At 37.4% G+C, this 21,580-nt stretch overlaps 1 protein-coding gene across 6 annotated transcripts in view; it reads left to right on the top strand.

The window, feature by feature from the left end:
- pcdh7b (protocadherin 7b) overlaps positions 1 to 8,475 on the top strand; it is a 141,016-nt gene extending 132,541 nt beyond the window's left edge. For 2 of the 6 annotated variants that reach the window (XM_055211200.2, XM_055211191.2), the window contains exons 3-4: positions 3,360 to 3,378; positions 4,807 to 4,946. In XM_055211200.2, the coding sequence (XP_055067175.1) occupies positions 3,360 to 3,376 (17 nt within the window). In that variant the 3' untranslated portion in view covers positions 3,377 to 3,378; positions 4,807 to 4,946. Of the gene's footprint in view, positions 1 to 3,359; positions 3,379 to 4,806 lie in introns of all 6 variants that reach the window. The other 4 variants (XM_055211173.2, XM_055211165.2, XM_055211181.2 and 1 more) reach the window with 3 other exon arrangements.
- Positions 8,476 to 21,580: the final 13,105 nt, after the last annotated feature.

Raw genomic sequence — 21,580 nt, 5'->3', positions numbered from 1 at the left:
TCATTTTAATGGACCCCAACACTTAACAGTTTTAATGAAGTTTAAAATTGCAGTTTCAAGGCACTGTAAACAATCCCAAACGAGGCTTAAGGGTCTTATCTAGCATTTTTGGCAAAAAATATAAAAAATATGCACTTTTAAATCACAACTTCTTGTCTTCCTCCGGTCCTGTGATGCGCCAGCGTGACCTCACGTAATACGTCATCATGTCAAGAGGTCACTGATCGTATGCAAAACGTGTGGAGAAAGAGGACCATTCTGACATTGTTGAATGATACTAATTAATGTCTTTGTGTCATTTTATGGTTTAAAATGGTCCGCAAATGTGTGTTTCATACATGTAACACGTGACCTTTCCACGTCATTACGCAATTACGTAAGGTCGCGCTGGCTCGTCACACAGCCGGAGGAAGACGAGTAGTTGTGGTTTAAAAGTGCATATTTTTTATTTTTCTTGACAAAAATGACAATCGCCAGATAAAACCCTTATGCCTCGTTTGGGATTGTGTCTTTTGAAACTTTTTTTAAACTGCATTAAAACTGTTACGTTTTGAAGTCCATTAAAGTCCATTAAAATGAGAAAAATCCTGGAATGTTTTCCTCAAAAAACATAACTTCTTCTCGACTGAACAAACAAAGACAACAGCATCCTGGATGACATGGTGGTGGGCAAATTATCTGGATTTTTTAAAGAAAATTTACTAATTGTTTAAGTAAATAGCTGTGTAATGAGCAGGATAATGTATAGGCAGCTGGCTGTTATCGTAAAATAAGCCTTTGTCAGTGATTTCTGCAATAACATTATTTTATTACATTCTATAGTTCTTTATGACTAAAATAACTGCCCGGAGAGTTCACAAACATGATTTTAGTATTTGCTTGTAATGTAAAATTTGCTTGGCAATATTTTTACCAAGATATTTGAATCAGAGAAAGAGAGAGAGAGAGAGAGAGAGAGAGAGAGAGAGATAGGTGCTATATACTGTACTAAAAGCTGAGACTAAAGATGAGATATAATTTTTTCCTGTTTTTCATTTTTTCAAGTTCATGAGAGTTGTGCATGTGTATAACCTGTTACAGTTCCTAATTCTTCTGTTTGCACATTAACTGGCATAAAAGATTTATCCAGCCATTTTGTAATCCCCGTTTGAAGCATTAACATTGCTCTGGCATATCGACTTCCTGCAGATCTGAGCCTGCACACTCATCTTTGTTATTAGTGCTATTGAGAAACTATTGCTTGACTGAGTGCTCATTGGTGCGTGATGGAGCATTGTGTGGCAAACGTACTTCCACACCTCTCCCTAGACACCGGGCCGCGATCCAGCCTTGCCGGCTTGTAAAAGAGCACAGGAAGCAGCATTGAACCGTCTATGTGGTCAGCATCCCAGTGTCTCAGTTAGATCCAACTAACTCTTACTTGCCCACAACGCACCCACAAAGCACAGATGCCACTGTAGCTAACAGAAGCTTTGTAGGAATTTTTGTTTGGGGTTTGGTTGAGTCCAATTAATGGTAGGAAGGGGATGTTAAGTTGGTTTGTGGCAACTAATATGTTTTAAGCGACAGGCATTGTAAGTTTAAATTTATGAGTGTTATGTGACCAGTGATGCCCAGATGGAAATTATATAGCTCTTAAAGTTGGCTCTGCCATAGCTTGCAGGTCATAATAAAGTTCACAGTTGTTTTGTTTTAGAATAAGCTTTGTCTTTTTTTATTTTAAACCTGTATAAAAATGATCATAGTACAATTCGTCCACGGAAACAATATAAATATCAATAAAAGTTGAAACATAATTAATTCTTGTAAACAATATCATTACATTCGAAAATGAATCCAGAAGCTTGTCTTACAGTTTCACCCTAAATTTCTTAACCAAAAAGAGTTGTAAATGACTTAGCATACAGTAAAAGTTTAGCACTAAAGGGATAATAACAAGGGATAATGTATAATGTAAGGTAAGGAATATTAAAGGGACATTCCGTTTTTTTTTTTTTTTTTTTGCAAATATCCTCATTTTCCAGCTCCCCCAGAGTTAAACATTTGATTCTTACCGTTTTGAAATCCATTCAGCTGATCTCCGGGTCTGGCACTTTTAGCATAGCTTAGCACAAACCATTGAATCTGATTAGACCATTAACATCGTGCTAATGATATTACGCACTGCCTGAAAATAGTCTGCTGCCATTGAAAGTAACCAAGGGGACTATTTTTGGGCAGTGTGCAATACAGTATCACTACGCCTGCTGCAGCCATTTTACATCAACAAAGTCATTGATTATTATGCCAGTTTGAGAGTATAGTTCCTAGACATATATGCCTAGAAAATCGCAGGTTTTAATTTTCTGTCGGTCTTAGTACACGATACAGAAGAGTCAAGTTTTAAATAGGAAAAATATTGAAACTCTTTGGTTATTTTTTAGCGCAATGCTAACGGTCTAATCAGATTCAATGGATTTTGCTAAGCTATGCTAAAAGTGCTAGCGCCAGACGCGTAGATCAGCTGAATGGATTCCAAAATGGTAAAAATCAAATGTTTAACTCTAGGGGAGCTGGAAAATGAGCATATTTTCAAAAAAAGTGGAATGTCCCTTTAAATATTTATTCATTTTTGTAGAATGCAGACCTTTTACTTTCCCGTTTACTTTCAGTTTTACGATAAGAAAAGACATTCATTTGTCACAAACACACTATTTGGTTTAATAATTTGTAAACATAATGTTATTAAAATACATTTTATATTAATTGTTTGATTAATATTAAACTGTACCTGTCAAAATAATTTGCAGCCTCCAGGTTACTGTGTGTTTTTAGTTTTGAGCAGTTGTTATCTGGGACTAACAAACCTGCAAATGTTGCGACTGGCCAATCACATTCAAACAGCCAAATTAAAAAAAGAGAAATAACTAAATTCATTGAAAAATATTTGAGACATTGAGTTCTGAACAGAAAATATATCAGGAGACTTTAGTTCGATTACTTGGGCTCAGGAGAAACACTTTAGCAAATGTCTCCATTTGTTCCCCATTAAATATCATTGCTGTTTAGGAGAAACAGTTATAAAAGCTGAGCAATGAGAAAAAAATGCATTTAAATAGAAACTGTAGTAATAAATGGACATGCTTGAAGCTCTTCATATACATATATGTGTGGTCTTTTCTCTCTAGATCTATAAATGTGAACATCTCAGTTTTACGGTGAACACCGTACATTTTTTTGCAATCACGCCATGTGGTTTCATTGTTTGATTTTACGATCATCCTGTTTTGTATGATACATTTCTCTAAACTGATTAATCTTGCGTATCATTCCACTGTGAAGAAACCAAACAGTGATTCTACTTTATTCTTTCTTTACAGGAGAAAAAGAACATTAAAAGTAAGCTATGGTTATAACACATTTTGCTCTTCAACCAAAAGCAGCATGCTTTCTGTTAGATTTGCACTCACCCTCTCTTGCTTGTGCCATACCTCACATTTGGTCATTAACCGACCATTTCTAACACTGCAGCTTTTGTTCCTTGGCATCATAGCTTAGAAATCTTACCATCAACTGTAGCGTACGTTTGATTTTGGACTGCACTGTGCATTTCACACCCTTTTGTACTCTTATATTTAGAATGGGACGTTCAATGTTTAAAGCGTAAATAATTCTTTAAAAAAATCTGAACATAAGAGATATGAGATGTTAAGGATACTTGTGGTTTCTTTTGTGACTCTCAAATGATTTCTTTACCCAGCCTGGAAGCCATCAGTCAGATGTGTGACAGTAACAGCTTGTAAAAGAGCTTTTTGTTTACATATATGTGTCAAAGATAAGTAGTAATGGGTTTTATGGTCAACCTCACAGCCATTCCTGTGGTACGTTGTTGTTGTTGTTTACATACAGTACATTAGTACACTGTAGGTGTGTGTGCTCATGACAAGAAGAGGACACTTTTCTTACTTTCCTACAGTAAAACATTCATGAAAGACATCGTAGTAAGCTTGCACTCGTACACAAAGGTCGCACAAAAATACAACAGACATTAGAAATGGATTCAGACCATTATAGTTTAGAAGTCAGAAATCACAGGACAGTAAAATTGCCCCACGTTTTCAAAGCATGGTATTGTTTTAAAGCTCACATTATTTTTTGTTTATTATGTTTTAGCTTTAAGTGTTGTGTATGTGTCCATTTTGTGCAATGTGGTATGTGTTAAACATGAAGTTGGATTGATAAAAATACTCTTAAGGGGGTCGCACACAAGCCGCGCAGCTCAGCGCCGCACAGCGCCGCGCCATTCTAAAAAACTCGAACACATTGTTTTATATGAGTATACGCACACCGGTGCGGACAGGCGCCACCTACGACTCAGGAAGTTGCTCAAATCCCTGTCGCACCACAGAGCGCCACTCACATAGTTTAACATTAAATAACATCATATTTGTCCCAAATCATTAACGATTAACATTGGCTGCTAACGTATATTTAGCATTTGAAGTAGACGCTATCTGACGAAGCTCGCGATATTTAATGTGCACTTCCGGTTTACGATACCTCCAAGTTGTCCTAGACGCGGCGTGAGGCGGCGCGACGCTGAGCTGCACGGCAGTTGTGCGACCCCCTATAATGTGCTTGCAACACAAGGCCACCATGAATATTTAAAAAAAACATGATTTTTCTGATTCTAATGCCAATTTCATGAGGCACATATCACAAATAATTTTTACATGTTAATACTTGTTTTTTTGTTTCGTTTTCCAGCTAATTCATGTTGAGCAGCGTTATTAATATTCTACCTGTTTTCTGTGTCTTCCTCTCCAGACTCTCGGCCCCTGCCTGACGTAGCTATGACGGGTAAATGCACCCGGGAGTGTGACGAATACGGCCACTCGGACGCCTGCTGGATGCCCGTGCGCACCTCACCCGAACGCAGACCCAAGGCCACCCCTCCCAAACTCTCCACCTTCATGACCTCCCCCGGAGGCGGCGTCGCCGACCAGCCCGGTAGCCAGGAGACGCTGGCCGTCGCCAACGGTGACCCCTCGCACCTGCTGGGCGACCGTAACCGCAATCTCCTTAACAAGAAGATGGCCTCCTCTTCCTCATCCTACGACACGTTTAGTTCGGCCGGATTTTCGGCCAGCGAGGAAACGTCTCGCCCCATGGAGGAGATTCCGCTGGCGCCCGCAGGCGAATATAAGCCGACACAATGCGGAACTCTCACCAGGCGAGAGGTTTACCTGTAAACGACACACGGCGACTAACAGGGGACAACAACAGTGACTCAGCATGGTCAGAGATGCTGTTCGCAAACCAAACCCTGATGCAAAAGCAACATGGATTTTCCTCTAACTGCTTGCACTTAATGAAAGTCAGTGCTTAAATAGATCTTAAAGTAAATCAAAACCGTGGGATTACATGTTGTAAATGTGTGTGAGACGGATGAGATGAAGAGAGAGGGGAAGTGGCGGAGGTGGAGAGACGGGAATGCTACTTTGCTGCTGGCGTTCCGGGCCCCGTAGACTTCCCCAAAGTGCTGCCTGGTTTCTGTAGACCTCTTTATAAACATGCATGCATCATCTTGTCCCCTAGAGTGTTTCTCCCACTTCAAATGGATATACGTTTTCGTCTTTTTTTACCGTTGATATGAAACCACTGGTTCTGTCTTCAAATCAGTTTTCTTGGGGGGGAGTGTTTTTATGTGGACGTATTATGTCGATATGCAATCAGTCCGAGTACTGAACTATCCACTCTGGACAAACCGATCACATTACCCAAGAATAAAAAAGGACACATGCCACAAAGGACGAAAATCATTTTGTTGGCGTAGAAGTGGAGCGTTTGGGGTCAGGCATCGGGCCGGTGCGTCGTACATGACGCGATCTTTGACTTTAGCCTTTTCCAAGGGTTTATAGATACTCAAATGGCGCAAGTGAACGGCGATCGCGCTGTAACTTACAGCGCAGGAAGCAAGTTTACCTGTGTGCCTAACTTCACATACACGCTAAGGACACAAGCATACACTAATTCAGAAATGCACGCTTTCTCATGTCAGTAAAGTATTGTACATATATATACTGTAAAGGTACTCTGGACACATGCATTGAAATCATAAGCGATCCGTTTTCATCGTGCTCTCATCCGTCTTTTCTCAGTATACCTCTGGAAATAGAGAAAGGATTTTTACGTCCTAGAAATTGTTGTTTATTTGCCTGAATGCCATGGATATGTGTAATTGTGGTTGTTCTGTTCACCTTTCTCTCTAAATGTGTGAAACTATGCTAAGTTCGTTATTTGATCTCAAAATGGCCCTTGCGAATAGATCCACACATTGTATATACACATGGTCCCATTAAGCCACTATTTGGATATGCTGCTGGGGTGAATTGGTCTAATAATACTGCCCTGCTGAGGAGCTTGGGCTGGCCCTGGGTAACATTCTCCGAGTATGAATGTTAAATAGAGCAATAAACTCATTCACTCGATCTCACACATTTCAAAAAATAAGCAAGGATTAAACCCGTGTCCCTTGTGTTATTTGTAAACGGACTTCTCGTACAATCACAAAGAAATTCAGCGACTACAGGAGCGATCGCAATGCAACGCATGTCGCCGCTGTGTAACCAAAGTATTAGGCACAACATGCGATATGAAAGGCTGGGTGCTCCTGCAAAGCTCCTGTTTGGGTTATGCATTGCTTTAATTACCTTCAAAACATTTCAGCGCGATGTGAAGGAGTTTGTGAAGTATGCACACATATACACATGAATCATGGGCCTATCCCTAATAACACGGAGTACACACATAGGAGGCATCATGCTTTTAAAACCGGTGGTAAATTATTCAGATGCAATTGATATTTTTTGTATGTTAATGATTCCTTCGGTTCGAATGGACCGCCTTTGTCGCAGGTTCCGATTCTGTAGTCTGTATGTACTACTCGTGTTTAAAAAGAAGTGCTATGATGCTTACAAACTGTATACATAGATATGTACTTTTTATTGCACGTTTAAAGGGAATCTACACTTATTATGAAGAAAAAAAGTTTTAAAAAAAGTAACAAAGTCAACTATCATACCCTGTGAACATGGAAGTCCATTGCTTGCATTTGTTACAAACACTAGACATTGTAATATGACTGTGTATATTGATTTGATGAGGATGAAAATGAAACGTACACTTTAGTGATTCACTGATTTAGCGTCATATCATTTGTTACTTATTTATTTATATATATTTTTATAGCAGCTGTACTTTATCCATCAGTTCTGTTTATGTTTCCAAGAGCGCAGTTAAACCTTTCTTTATATTTGTCAAATTCAATTCCAAAACTCGATAGGACTTACCTTAGATTTCTGTTTAATGTCTGTGTTCAAATATACGCTCGCTCATAATAAAATCCCCCCCTCTTCAGAACTCATCCATCATAGCTTTCCCTTTCGTCCCAGTGCCACTTTGTATATGTAAATGTGCTTCTGTAAAAAACAGACAAAAAAATCAAAACAAAACTATAGAGTGAATGCAAAATATGCAACTGTGCCTTTTTATACCTTTATTGGTATGACTCGTTGGTTTTAACCAGTATGAAACCAATTGTATTGAAATGCTTTCTAAAAGTGGAGAAAGAGTACTTTATGCTGAAACTACAGTCCTGGCAATTTTACTATGATAGACTTTCAAATAACAAAAGCTTTTATCTTGTGGCTTCTTTAAGTAAGCTCGGTCAAACTTTGTCAAGTATATCGATGAGTAACAACTGTACATGTCATAGGTGATACCCTGGTATATCCATCCATTTCAAAGTTAGCATGGTCACATTTCCAAGCTGCGATTTATACGCGAGAATAATTTTAGTGTTGAACGCGACGGTTTGGTGGATATCAGTTAAGGAAACAACACAATATGTATCCATTAGAGATGAAGCAGAAACGCAGTTTTTCCTAGTATAAGGAGGTAGAAGATACAGTAATGAAAGCACCAAAGGTTTGTAAATAGGACACACACCTCAGAGGAGTGGAGGTTAATATCATATGATATACGAGATTAGAGAATCAAGGTCGGATCGATTCTTTTGGAAACAGTCAGACAAAAGTGACATCTCGCTTTGGTTAAACTGTATTTTTCCTATTTGTATACATTCTGAGGTGTGTGTTCCTGAAGCTTTCAATCTAGAGGATATAAGACTTAAGTTGTAGCGCTTAGGTCATAGGCCACTTCACAGATAATGAAAAAAAAAGAAATCGTAATTTTCAATCATACTCTATTTGTCCTTTGACTTGGATGTTGATGTAGACTTGAGGATTGAGTTTAATCATTGTTTTATTAGGAGTCACTATGCACGCAGCTTAGCTGAACATGGCAAATGTACTGAGCGCAAGCCCACCTCTATTTATGATCTATTTTACATACTTTTTGCTTTTGTACAGGTATTTCTGTAAATAAATTGCTTGTCATTTTTGTCTCTGCAGAAATTAAAATATACCATGAACAGTGAGTGCATGAGTGTGTTTTTTCGTGTCTTATGCAAATGGCGGTGGCGGCCGGTGACTTCTTTTTTCGAGGGCGCTCGATACGAAGTTCATCACAACATGTAGCCCGTCATGTGTGTGGTTCGTAATTTCAAAATATGTGTTCTGCGCGTCGAGTGATGATGTGTGCATCACGTGTCTTGCCAAGTGCCTGCTGCAGATGCGTCTAAAGGGTTTATGATAAAAGAGATGCTCGCATTTGCCAGATACTCGCATAATCTCATGCGTAATTACTGTTAAGGGAGTGTCTTGCGTGTATTTTGTGAACGTGAGCATCTCTTTTATCATAAACGGTTTTGACGTGTGTGCAGCAGGCACTTATTTTGACAAAACACGTAATGCAGATGGTTCACATGACGCAACAAACACATATTTTGAAAACACGAGCAACACATGACACTCCGAACACATATATTGAATTCGCGCCCTTCGGATGAGCAGTCACAAGCCACCACTGGCAAATGGTTTTGTGCAATCACTAAATATGTTGTATTTGATTAAATACTGAATACATACCTTTACAGCGATGCCATAGAAAAAACATTTTTGGTTCTACAAAGAACCATTTAATCAAGGTTCTTTAAAGAACCATTTCTTTCATGCATTTTTATAAGCTTAGGGGCAAATCACACCAAACACGTTTTAAACAGCTGGGAGCACAAGACACGCCACACTGCCTTTTTTTGGTCACTTTAAAAAAGAGCAGTGCGCCACAGCTTTTTATATTGCTAAGCAACTATCGAGGCAGCTGTCCTGTCAATAAAATTTTGAAGCGTGAGCGGGTGAGAGGTGCACAAAAACCCAGGACTGCAGTCTCTGGTTGTTCCAAGCAACTATAAACTTCTGTCACCACAACAAAAGGCCCATCTCTCCTCTCATTGGATTGGACAAAATGAGTATGACATCAGGCTTTTTCTGCTCAGACTGCTATTTAAAAATGTGTGGCACGGGATGCGGCCAAAACGCCTGTCACTGCCATAAATGCTTTCTGTGGGATCAGCCCCTAAGAATGTCAATTCAGTCAAAAATTGTTGTTCAAAGGCATTATGAATTCCCCTTATTCACTTTATTTCTAAGGGTGCATGCACACAAAAAGCAAACAAGAAATAATAAACGTGTGTTAGTTTGAATACTGCTGTCCAACATGCTAACCAGTAATCTATTTTCCACGAATGACTGGACTGAGAGTAAATACACAGCCAACACAACTTACATTTACAGTAAACAGCAAAATAAATGAATAATCTGCTCTAATAATGAGCCTATATATAAATGAAGTTGGGTTGTGATATTACACAGGCTTCACCATCTGTTGGCAGTATCAAATAGAAGTGATTAGAGAGCAGATAGCGTCTTTTATTTTACCAATGCTGTTGAAACTTCTAATTCACACTAAGTGTCAATCATCAATCAGACATAATCATAGCAGTTTAGTTTTAATGAAACATTGTTAAATAGAATTAAACTCGGCACATTCAAATACCGCCTTGACTCCGATACGGAACATCACTCGATGCCACATTTCTACTAATAATTAAAGCTTCACAAACTGAATAGATCTGTTTGTATATTGAATTATAGCATAAATTTAGGAAAGATGTACAAATAAATCTTGAAATCCAAAGAATTTTTATACAACTGCTTTATTTAGATGATCATGCCTCTCTGTGTACAGTAGCATTTTGTTTCTTATATGTTTTTGTATACGCCTTTTCAGTCCGCCCCTATTTTCATTTCAAACCGAGGCTGTGAGGGATAGACGTTAGAGGAATACCCCACTTCCTAATAAAAAATCCCAATAATTTACTCACCCCCATGTCATCCAAAATGTTGATGTCTTCCTTTGTTCATTCGAGAAGAAATTTAGTTTTATAAGGGAAAACATTACAGGATTTTTCTCAATTTAATAGACTGTATTGGACCTTAACAGTTTACAGTTTCAATGCAGTTTAAAATTGCAGTTTAAACGCAGCTTCAAGGGCTCTAAATGATCCCAAAACAACATAAGGGTCTTATCTAGCAAAATGATTGTCTATTTCAGCAAGAAAAATAAAAAATATGCACTTTTAAAGGAACAGTATGTAGGATTGTGGCCAAAACTGGTATTGCAATCACAAAACCTGTGGCTAAAACTGCAAAATCACAACTTCTCGTCTTGCACTAGCCGTGTAATGCGCAAGCACGTCAAAAGGTCACGCGTAACAAATGTGGAACACACATTTGCGGACGACTTTAAACAAATAAACACACAAAGACATGAATTAGGACATTCCACATACAACAAGTCAGTGGAATATTTATTTAAGAGCGTGTGCTTTAAACATATTGTTTTGTATCAAGATGCTAGTCATTTAGACATCAAAAGACAGAAAATACATTGTTTTATAAATTTCCACAGAACACAAAATCTCAAAAACGTGGATTGTTAAAATTAGAAGGGACATATGACCTGATTTGAGATGAGAATAGCGCATAATAATATCTGTACATAATATCTGTTTTTGATTTTAGCCTGTTGGCTAATCACTTATTTCTCATGTTGTAAGCATGTTTACTTTTCTTTAAACACCAATATAGTGCAACAATAACAACTAAGTAGACATCTTAAGTTTGTGTAGAACATAAGATAATGTCCCATGTATTTCCTCAGTTATGTTTTTTTAAGACATATACATTGACTTAATAAAGTGTGATTGACAAGTTATTTACGTTATAGTTTGTTGTGCAAGTATTGTTAGAGGTAAACCCCCCATGAACCCCCAAAGTTGTGTACAAATGTTATTTAGTTAGAAATTCTTCTGTTGATTGTGGTCAATGTGCTTAAAGTTTTTAACATATTCATGCCCTGCATTTTTTTATAATCTGTAGTAATTGGAGAGATGTGCTTATTTATAGGACTACATTAGAACGAGGGTAAAAACGTAAAAATATTTTATCGGATGTGCCTTTTGTTCACACAGCAGCGTCATTTTTGGGGCTTAAAAACGCAAAAAAAAATGAAACCAGCCTCCAGAGTGGAAATCTTAAAAACGATACCGTCACGTTCCCGTCTAAAGGGCAAAAACGCAAAAGTCTGCTCACGGTGGCTCTCGTCGCATACGGGATTATGTCACAGGCATGCGCCAGTTCAAGAAAATAACAACAAACATTATTTCCATACGTCGGACCTTCAAGTTGCCATAGCAGCTGTGATGAATATACAAGAGTCTTTCCAGCACTTGTACGAAATATTCACAGCTACTATTACTGATCAGAGAAGGTGCATTAATTACCTCCATCAAATTGTTGATGCGCCAATTCATCGGACGCAAACCAGACAGCTTTGGACGAGACCTGGAAGAACAGGGCCGAAGAAGGTTGTACGCAGGCTTTGTTGTTGTTGTGTGTCAGTGCTTCACATTGCCACCTAGCCGCCTGGAGTGCATACTACATCGAATATCACCCACTTTTGTGTCACCATATGCAAGCAGATTTCCTCCTCAAAACGCTTGTATAAACGCGGAATAAAAAGTGATAACGCAACGCCACTTTTGCTTTTCTATTCAGATCGTTTTCGTGTAAACGTAGCCTTAGGGCCCTATTTTAACGATCTAAGCGCATTGTCTAAAGCGCACAACGCAACGTCTAAATGGGCGTGTCCGAATCCACTTTTGCTAATTTAACGACGGGAAAAATGGTTTTTGCGCTGAACGCATGGTCGAAAAGGGTAGGTCCTATTGTAATGGGAGTATTTTGGGCGTAACGTGCAGTAAACCAATGAGAGACTCAGCTCTCATCCCCTTTAAAAGCAAGTTGCGCTGGCGCTATGTCTAATCCCTATTTAGACGACGGACTTTGTAAACTGAAAAACTAAGCGGAGGTAGAAGATCCCCAGTTGAAGATTAATGTTAAATAATTGTGTTGTTTTTCCACTTGTATTGAAATTGTTATTTTTTTATTAAAACCTTTAAAACCCGTTTTCTTTTAGTCATGGAAGTAAAAAGCAGGCTTTTAATTGCTTTAAATGTATGGCTATCCAATATCATCAAAACATAATTTACAAGTATCTAAGATAAGGTTTGTACTCTAAAAATACTTTATTTGTAACAAACAGGAGCTAAAGAATTTACAAACGGCTCTCCGCACGTTTCAGCACTTTGGACAGCGTTTTTTTTTAGCAAAGAGTTTTTTTTAAGCATTACTTAAAATGTTTTTCATCTCACCATATCCACAGGTACAGAGTCATCATATACAATAAATCCGTGAGGTAGCATTAAAAAAACACTTAAAAACAGATGCATTTGTTTAAAGCAAAGCTTTTATTTACTTACCAGGCTGCAGGTGAAGCTGCTCTTTGCGCCTTCTAACGTCTCATAATTAGTCCTCAATTATGTCCAAGAGACTCAATAATAATCTTTTACATTCAATCCTTTAATCTTTCATATTTAAAAGCATTTTTGTGCTGCTGGGCATTCATGTACTTTGTCATAAGCAAACCCGCGTTGTCCTCCCGTTTATAGGCGCATTTTAATGCGCTCTTTAAATAACATAAAACATATTGCGCCATTGACTTTAGACTTTAGACCAGGTTTTTGTTGGTCAATGGCGTAGTCTTTTTTAGTTGCCTCAAAATAGCAACGCGCCAACAATGCGCCTGAACACGCCTCGTTTTCAGACCAGAACGCCCATGGGCGCAAAAGGGGGCGCAAATGCATTTGCTATTTAAACAACGCAGCGCTAAACGTGAAAATTAGGGTGGAAACTAGCGAAAGACACTTGCGTTGCGCATTGCGCTGCATTGCGCCGGGTGTAAGATAGAGCCCTTTGTGTTTTAAAGAAAAGTAAACATGCTTACAAATGTCATTAGGCAACAGGCTATTGTCAAAACAGATTTTTTTATAGACGGTTTCAGCAGTAACAATATAAACAAGCGGCTGTCGCGGTCCGCACGTAACTTCCGGTACTCCGCTAATAATAAATAACAACAAAGTACTTTAAACGTGGTTTATTTATATAAAAAGCAAAAAAAAACAACAACACATAGATTACCTAAGAAAACAAAACGTTTATTATTTTCGACGAGGCATTTGTTCAAGAGATCAGTTTAGCAACTAGTCAGAAACCGAAAACGGAAGTAAAGTTCGGATCCAGACGTGTATCATGTGCGTCCGATGATACCGTCTATACGCATTGCGCTGCTCTTATCTCAAAATTAGGTCATATGTCCCTTCTCATTTTAACAATCCATGATTTCAGAGGATTTTCTGTAGAAATTTGTAAAATGATGACTGAATGACCAGCGTCATGGTACAATACGTTTAAAGCACGCACTGGACCTCACAGTCTCGTTTTGGAATCAACATGGTGGCAGGCTGAATAAGGCGTATACTATGCTCGATATACATTCATCTGTTAAACTTGATCTAATTATGTCATTTTCTCCATAAAACATCTAGATTACACAAAATATATTTGTGTTTATGCAATGTTTGTGTGAAACATTACAAATGAATTGTTCATTGTGAAAATCAACAATGTTTGCATATAAACGCATATCAACAAAATATCTATGTATCTCAATAAAAAAAAAAGAAAGTAACACAAAAAAAAACATGGCCTATTAGTAGAACTACAGTCTAGATATTATGTATAAAAACAGTAATGTATCTGTGCCTCCTGGTCACATAAGGTCACAAGTGTAACACAACTCTTGTGGTGTGTTTAAAAAGTGCAGTATTTCCCTTCTGCCCTAGAGAGTTTGCTGACTTCTACTTTTGCAGAAGGGTGCCTAAACTCCCCAGAGTTTGTCGCTGTTCTCTGTTCAGCCTCACAAAGTCGCTTAGCCAGCGTGATGGATGGAGCACTCACAGAGAACTGACCCTGGATCAGTGGCTCTCAGCTGCTGCAAAAGTCCAACATGACCCTTAAGGTATGAGAGCAGGGCTATTACACCCAAACAAACTCTCTAACTTCTTTTGGGCTCAATAATATCAAATTGTCCCTAATCTTTTGGCCTGTTTGACCATGATTTATACAGTGCTGCAAATACAGATGGCCTGGGTGTGGAAACATTGAATAATAAAAGACAAAATCTAAATGTACTTTAACAGGTCTTTATACATCCTTGAGTGTATATTTTTACAAGCCATTATGTAGTAACAGCTTTCATGAAACATAAGCTCTGTTCTTTACATCAAAATGGATGGATGATGGATGGATAGGCACATTTCTCTGAGCGGGGATGGACAGGACATTCTAAATGGGAACATTACCTAAAGAGCAAATGGTACGGCAGAGTAAAGAGTTTTATGTGTAAAAACGATTGTCCTCCATTACGTGTCAAGAGCATCCGATATATCTTCATCAAGATCAGATTTTAGGGTGTGGTAAAGGGGACAAATGAAAAGAAATGGAGATCCAGATGGAGCAAGAGCGAGTCAATACTCAGCAAGGGAAATTAATAACGTCATTGATCAGCACTCACCGCTGTTATGCTCAAAATGGTGTTTTAAAATGAATTTCCCTGTCATATTTAACCCTGCCTTTGTCAGACACTGATTGAGAATTATATAAACCACCAAAACATATGGGTACAGCCTATACCCAGTCAATGCAGTTATGTTTACCTGATTTATGATTTTCTAATATTCTCCTCTATATAACAGGGAAATTCAATCAAAATCTGTTAGTAGTCTGTAAAATTGATTGATTTGTGTGTCCTTTCAATATAAGGCAAAATCACGAATTACCAATTTAGATGCTGTGGAACTAAAAGCCACGATGAGGAAAAATCTATTGATGCTATTGCAGGATATCATGCATTTAAAGTAGAGCACTACATTGGTATACTTGACATACAGTATGTACACACACAACGCTACATTACATAACTAAATATAACTGTAATAGAGACTACAACAATTGGATGGCTAGACAGATTTGGCCAGAAGCTATGCTACATTGAATCATTTACAAAGACTGTGAACAAGAGTTCATATCGCAGGTTATACTTACAAAATCATATTTAGGTTTAAAAACATTTTATACTACATAAAATCACTGTGGAGTACATTAAAGGTGTAATGAATTGCATATTTTATGTACTGTAAAGTCATAATGTTTACTGTGTTCAACGTATAATGTTACTGTAGCAAAATTTACATCATAATGTTTTCCGAAGTTATAAGCTGTTTTCTATCATGGTTATCTCTCTACAAGGCAATGTTTTGATAGACACATTTAAAGGGACATTCCATTTTTTTTTTGAAAATATGCTCATTTTCCAGCTCCCCTAGAGTTAAACATTTGATTCTTACCGTTTTGAAATCCATTCAGCTGATCTCCGGTCTGGCGCTAGCACGTTTAGCATAGCTTAGCACAATCTATTGAATCTGATTAGACCATTAGCATGGCGCTAAAAAATAACCAAAGAGTTTCGATATTTTTTCCTATTTCAAACTTGACTCTTCTGTAATTACAGCATGTACTAACACAGATGGAAAATTAAAAGTTGTGAGTTTCTAGGCAGATACACTGCAAAAAATGACTTTCTTACTTAGTATTTTTGTCGTGTTTTCAGTAGAAATATCTAAAAATTCTTAAATCAAGATGTATTTTCTTGATGAGCAAAATGACCTAAGAAAATAATACTAGTTTTTAGACAAAAAATATACAATTTAAGTGAATTTGTGCTTAAAACAAGCAAAAATATCTGCCAATGGAGTAAGAAAATTTTATTTGAATTAAGTGTTTAAGAAAAAAGAAATCTTATTTCACAATTTTTCTTCTCACCCCATTGGCAGATAATTTAGCTTGTTTTAAGGACAATTTCACTTAAATTGTATATTATTTGTCTTAAAACTAGACTTTTTTTCTTAGGTCATTTTGCTCATCAAGAAAAAGCATCTTAATTTAAGAATTTTTAGATATTTCTACTGAAAACAAGACAAAAATACTAAGTAAGAAAGTCATTTTTTGCAGTGTATGCCTATGACTTTGCTCATGGTGTAGTGATATTATGCACTGCCCGAAAATAGTCCCCTAGGTTACTTTCAATAGCAGGGGACTACATCAGCAAAGTCCTTGATTATCACACCAGAATGAGAGTATCGTTCGTAGCCATATCAGCCTAGAAAATCCGATATGGCTGTCTTAGTACACAATGTAACTACAGAAGTCAAGTTTTAAATGGGAATATAGGAAAAATATAGAAACTATAGAAATATAAAAATATAGAAACTGTCTTTTTTTGCGCAATGCTAATGGTCTAATCAGATTCAATGGGTTGTGCTAAGCTATGCTAAAGGTGTTAGCGCCAGACCCGGAGATCAGCTGAATGGATTCCAAAATGGTAAAAATCAAATGTTTAACTCAAGGGGAGCTTGAAAATGAGCTTATTTTGAAAAAAAGTTGAATGTCCCTTTAATGCCCTCTGCCATGATTGGCTAAAGGTTTGGCTTCCATTTACACTTTGATACCAATATGAATCATTTTGGTTTAAAATATATACATGCTCAATCGGTGACATGCGCAGCAATATGTAAGAATGGTAAAAGCACTGTTTCTCACACTTGACATTACGCTGTGAGATTACTGCAGTCTCTGTGCATCCAGCTGTGTCTTGTTTTAAAATGGACAACAGAACAGTGTCCTACTGCCTTAATCTGAAACTTTATCCACTCTTTTCTAATGTTAAGATCACAGGGCAGACAATGCAATAACTGTTTTTCACACTGCCCATCATCACAAGAAATCCTTTCTTTGTGTCTCATCTCCTACTACAGGTGTGATTTGGTGGGCGGGCTAAAGAGGGAATGATGTAGAATTAGGCTACGTCTGAAACCGCATACTGTACAGTACGTACTGAATGAGATGAAGTACCTACTTACTGACCGTTAAAACAGGTAGATATGAATCCTGATAGTATGAATGAGATTCGGACGTACTACATCCCACATGTTGATACATCACATGACATACGTTGTCATCACGTCATGTCATTCCAGCGCGAAAACAGACACATGCCTCTTCTTCTTCGTTGGATAACTCATCATGGGATTGTGAAGTGTCAGTCATATGCACACTTCAAAATCTAACCGGAAGTAGTAGGTCATCTGGGGACTTTTCGCCTACTGTTTTTGGAATAGGCTACTATAAATTCGGACATAGCCTACTACTCACCTCGCCTACTGCTTTTCGCCTACTATATATTATGGAAGTAGGTAGTTTCGGACGCAGCATTAGTCATTGATTTCCTGAAGAGGCGGCCTTTCATTCCACTATGAGGTCACAATGAGACATTATCTGACATGAGGTGTTTTGGCAACCAGGTTTCAATAAAACTTATTTTTGGAGTTTTGAATGTTTTAATTCATGTTTTTAATTCCACTGACCTCTTATTTGTCAAAACATCAAGAGAAATTACTTAATACATCAGTAATTAAGTTAATAGTCAGTTATGCAGTGGATTGTATATTAATTCAACAAAGGGGTCAACAACACCTTAAATTTCATTATAATGCATAATTTGCAAGTAAAACTTTTTGGAGAGACTTGTTTCCTTACACATTGCATTTTAAAATAGTTACAGGGTAAGGTGCATGGAATGTGGGAGGTGGTGTGGAGCCATCAAAGTATTTGTTTAAAGAAATTCAGTTTTTTGTGATTTATGTATTTATGCCCTTAAATCTGCGATGTTGTTATGGCCGAATCAGCTTCTTGCTTTTAGCAGTGCCAATAGTGCAGGAAGCATTACTGTATGTCATGTTTTTTATGTACTGTGTATGTGTGATCTATTGAGCGGGAGCTCTGGACCTCAGAACTCATGTCTATAACATCTCCCTTGTCTATAACCTACCCATTAATCATGTCATAATATGACAGACAACACAGAAACCCTGTGATTTAACCCTGTCAGAATGTGCGGATTTGTAAATGTGATGACATAGTGACAGGTAACAGCTAGTTTCACTGTCTGCTCCAGATCAAGATGATCTAACGACTCTCCCTGCGTCCAAATCCGCATACTGTGACAGTACGTACTGAATTAGATTAAGGACTATCAGCCGTTAAAACAGTACGTACGTTCTTTATAGTATGATTATGAGCAGTGTTGGGGGTAACGCATTAGAAGTAACGTGCATTACGTAATAATATTACTTTTCTGAAGTAACGAGTAAAATAACGCATTACTTTATAAATGTACACATTATTATTTAAGTTACTTTTATAAAAAAGTAATGCAAGTTACTTTTTATTTTAAAACACCAGAATGTACTGAATTAAACTGGATGTAGTCACACAGAATTATGCACTATATGCGTGTGCGCCTGAGCGGGAACAGTTTTGAGTCCGAAACGGAGATGGCAGGACAGTCATAAAAACATGTGCAAGGCCTGAACGAGGTCAAGCCTCAGCCAAGTAAGAAAAAGTAACTTAAAAGTAACTTAAAAGTAACTTAAAATTACCAGAAGCATTACTTTCCAAGAAAAGTAACTAAGTAATGCAATATGTTACTTTTTTGGGAAGTAACTTAATATTTTAATGCATTACTTTCATAAGTAACTTTCCCCAACACTGATTATTAGTATTGTGAATGAAGTTTGGACTTACTACATTCGCCATGCCGATCATTCATGTAACACGCATCCTCATAACAACCGGTGAGCCTTTACAGTAACTTGGATGCAGTTTTTTTAGAGCCACATTATCGCTTTCTGATATTTTTTAATGTATCAACGCCTCTTTCTTTTTCTTCATTGGGGAACTCCTCTCCCGGAGGCTCATGGGATATTAAAATGTCAATCGAATGCCCACTCCAAAATCTTGCAGCATCTGGGTTCTTTTCGCCTATTGTTTTTAATACGTTTATATTTACTATGGTAATACAATATGGCAACATACAAAGAGGAACATACTGTACAATACTGCTAATTCATTTCTTATTCAGTGTTTATGCTCATAATATAATTTGTAATTAAACATTAGAATAGAAAAATAGAGGGCCACAGTGTGTTTTCCCACCGTATCGACAACGACAACACCATCCAGCAAAGATCACAAACACCATCCAGTCTTATCATATACAGCAGACTGCATCTGTCATGCAGAGTACAAAAGGAATATGCTATACACTAACAACATGATGAAAATACAAGTGGCGTCTCTATAGCCAACACAGCTGAGGGTGTTGTCATTCAATAATAATAAAACAGAACAATATGTGGGCAAACCTCTCCAACCATATCAGTCCCCGTGAGACAGTATCTCGAATGTGATGCTATCTATGCCTCCAGATCACCATTTGCAGTGAAGCATTCGAAATGTGCTACTTTATAATAAGGCCTTATGTACTCATTGGGGGTCGTGGGCATTTACTCACAGTTTGGCCAACAGCGAATCAAATGAGATTGGCTACATTAAGCTTTTAGTCAAGGTTTGGAGAACGATTTCATTGCCACCGTCTAAATAAGTGATATACACGGCCTGACCTTGCTGGCAATTTGATGTGAAGATAGAATTCAAAATCTCTTGCATTTTCTCCTTCTTTCGCTCCATGCGTGTCTGTGTGGGGGGAAATATGAGGAATTCAGTCCACAGTTTGATCCCACAGCTACAGCTGAGCTTAAGAGACTTGAGAGCATTGCTGAATCTCAAGATGGAAACGTGCTTGGACTCCACCATAAAGCAGGACAACATAAATTCACTCAAAAATGTGTACTTACATTTTAAACAATGCAAAACGTATGCAAAAAGCAGTACCATGTATCAAATGAGCAAGATATTTGAATATCTAGGGTGTATTTTTGACACCAGGCGAATAACACTCGTACTGCAAACTGTCACAAAAAAAATGTCTAAGGTAAAAAATAAATAAATAAATGGTCCTTAGCTGTCACTGGGGCAGTACCGTTTAAAACAAACTGATGTCACGGAAAGTTGTGTTATAGTCACAAAAATTTTGATTAATTTATTTGCATCCGTGGCACAAAATTCTGCTTTTTTCGTGCCTTAAGCACAAATGTCTTTTTCAAGTTACACAAATTTTTAATAAATATTTTTTCCTGTCCATTGCAAGACTTTCTTTTTCGTGTCAATTTATGTTTTGTTTTCTAATTGTTTTTTCCTGTTTTCTTACCTTTGTTGCTTGAGGTTGGGGTTACAATCACTTTGTGTTACATTTTTTGACATCCTAACCCAAACCCCAACCCTAACAACAACTCCAGGTGAGAATAGCTTTAAAAGGAGAAGAAAAACATGTAGAAACCAATACATAAAATTACATCCTAACCCAAATCCCAAATCTAGCCCCAACCCCAAGCGACAATGATTTAAACATAAGGGGAAAAAGAGAAAACAATACATACAATTACCCAAAAAAAGTTGTGCTCAAGGCACGAAAAACTATTTATAGAAATTTGTGTGAGTGACACGAAAAAGACATTTATGCTCAATGCACGAAAAAAGCTGAATTTCGTGCCATGGACACAAATAAATTAATCATTTTTTTGTGACTATAACACACCTTTCTGTGAGGTCATGTTGGTTTGAAAAGGTCCTACATTGCAAAAAATTACTTCTTATTTAATATTTTTGCCTTGTTTTCAGAATATTGAAAAATTCTTACATTAAGATGATTTTTCTTGATGAGCAAAATGACCTTAGAAAATAAGTCTAGTTTTAGACAAAAAAAACTATTTAAGTGAATTTGTGCTTAAAACAAGCAAAAATATCTGCCAATTGGATGAGAAAAAAATATAGAAATAAGATTTATTTTTTCTTAAACACTTAATTCAAGCAATTTTTTCTCACCCCACTGGCAGTTTTTCACGTCTCATGTGTCATTCACCAGTAAGAAAACTTTGCAGTACAAAGAGAATAACACTTTCAAAATAACCAACATAAACAACTGGTCTACATCAGAATTATCGGTTGTGTAGACGTAGTAACTATATCGTTATGCTAATCCGTAAACGAACACAAATTTCATAAGCAACACAATGTTTCATCAAAGTAGAATATCTGAATCCATCTCAATACAAACATATCGCGTACCTACCTACCTTACCAAAATAAACAGTGCAATGACC

The sequence above is a fragment of the Misgurnus anguillicaudatus genome, chromosome 21 (assembly GCF_027580225.2).
Source record: "Misgurnus anguillicaudatus chromosome 21, ASM2758022v2, whole genome shotgun sequence".
NCBI classification, from domain to species: domain Eukaryota; kingdom Metazoa; phylum Chordata; class Actinopteri; order Cypriniformes; family Cobitidae; genus Misgurnus; species Misgurnus anguillicaudatus.
The sequence above is the reverse complement of the archived record's forward strand: the minus strand, read 5'-3'. Positions and strand labels throughout refer to the sequence as shown.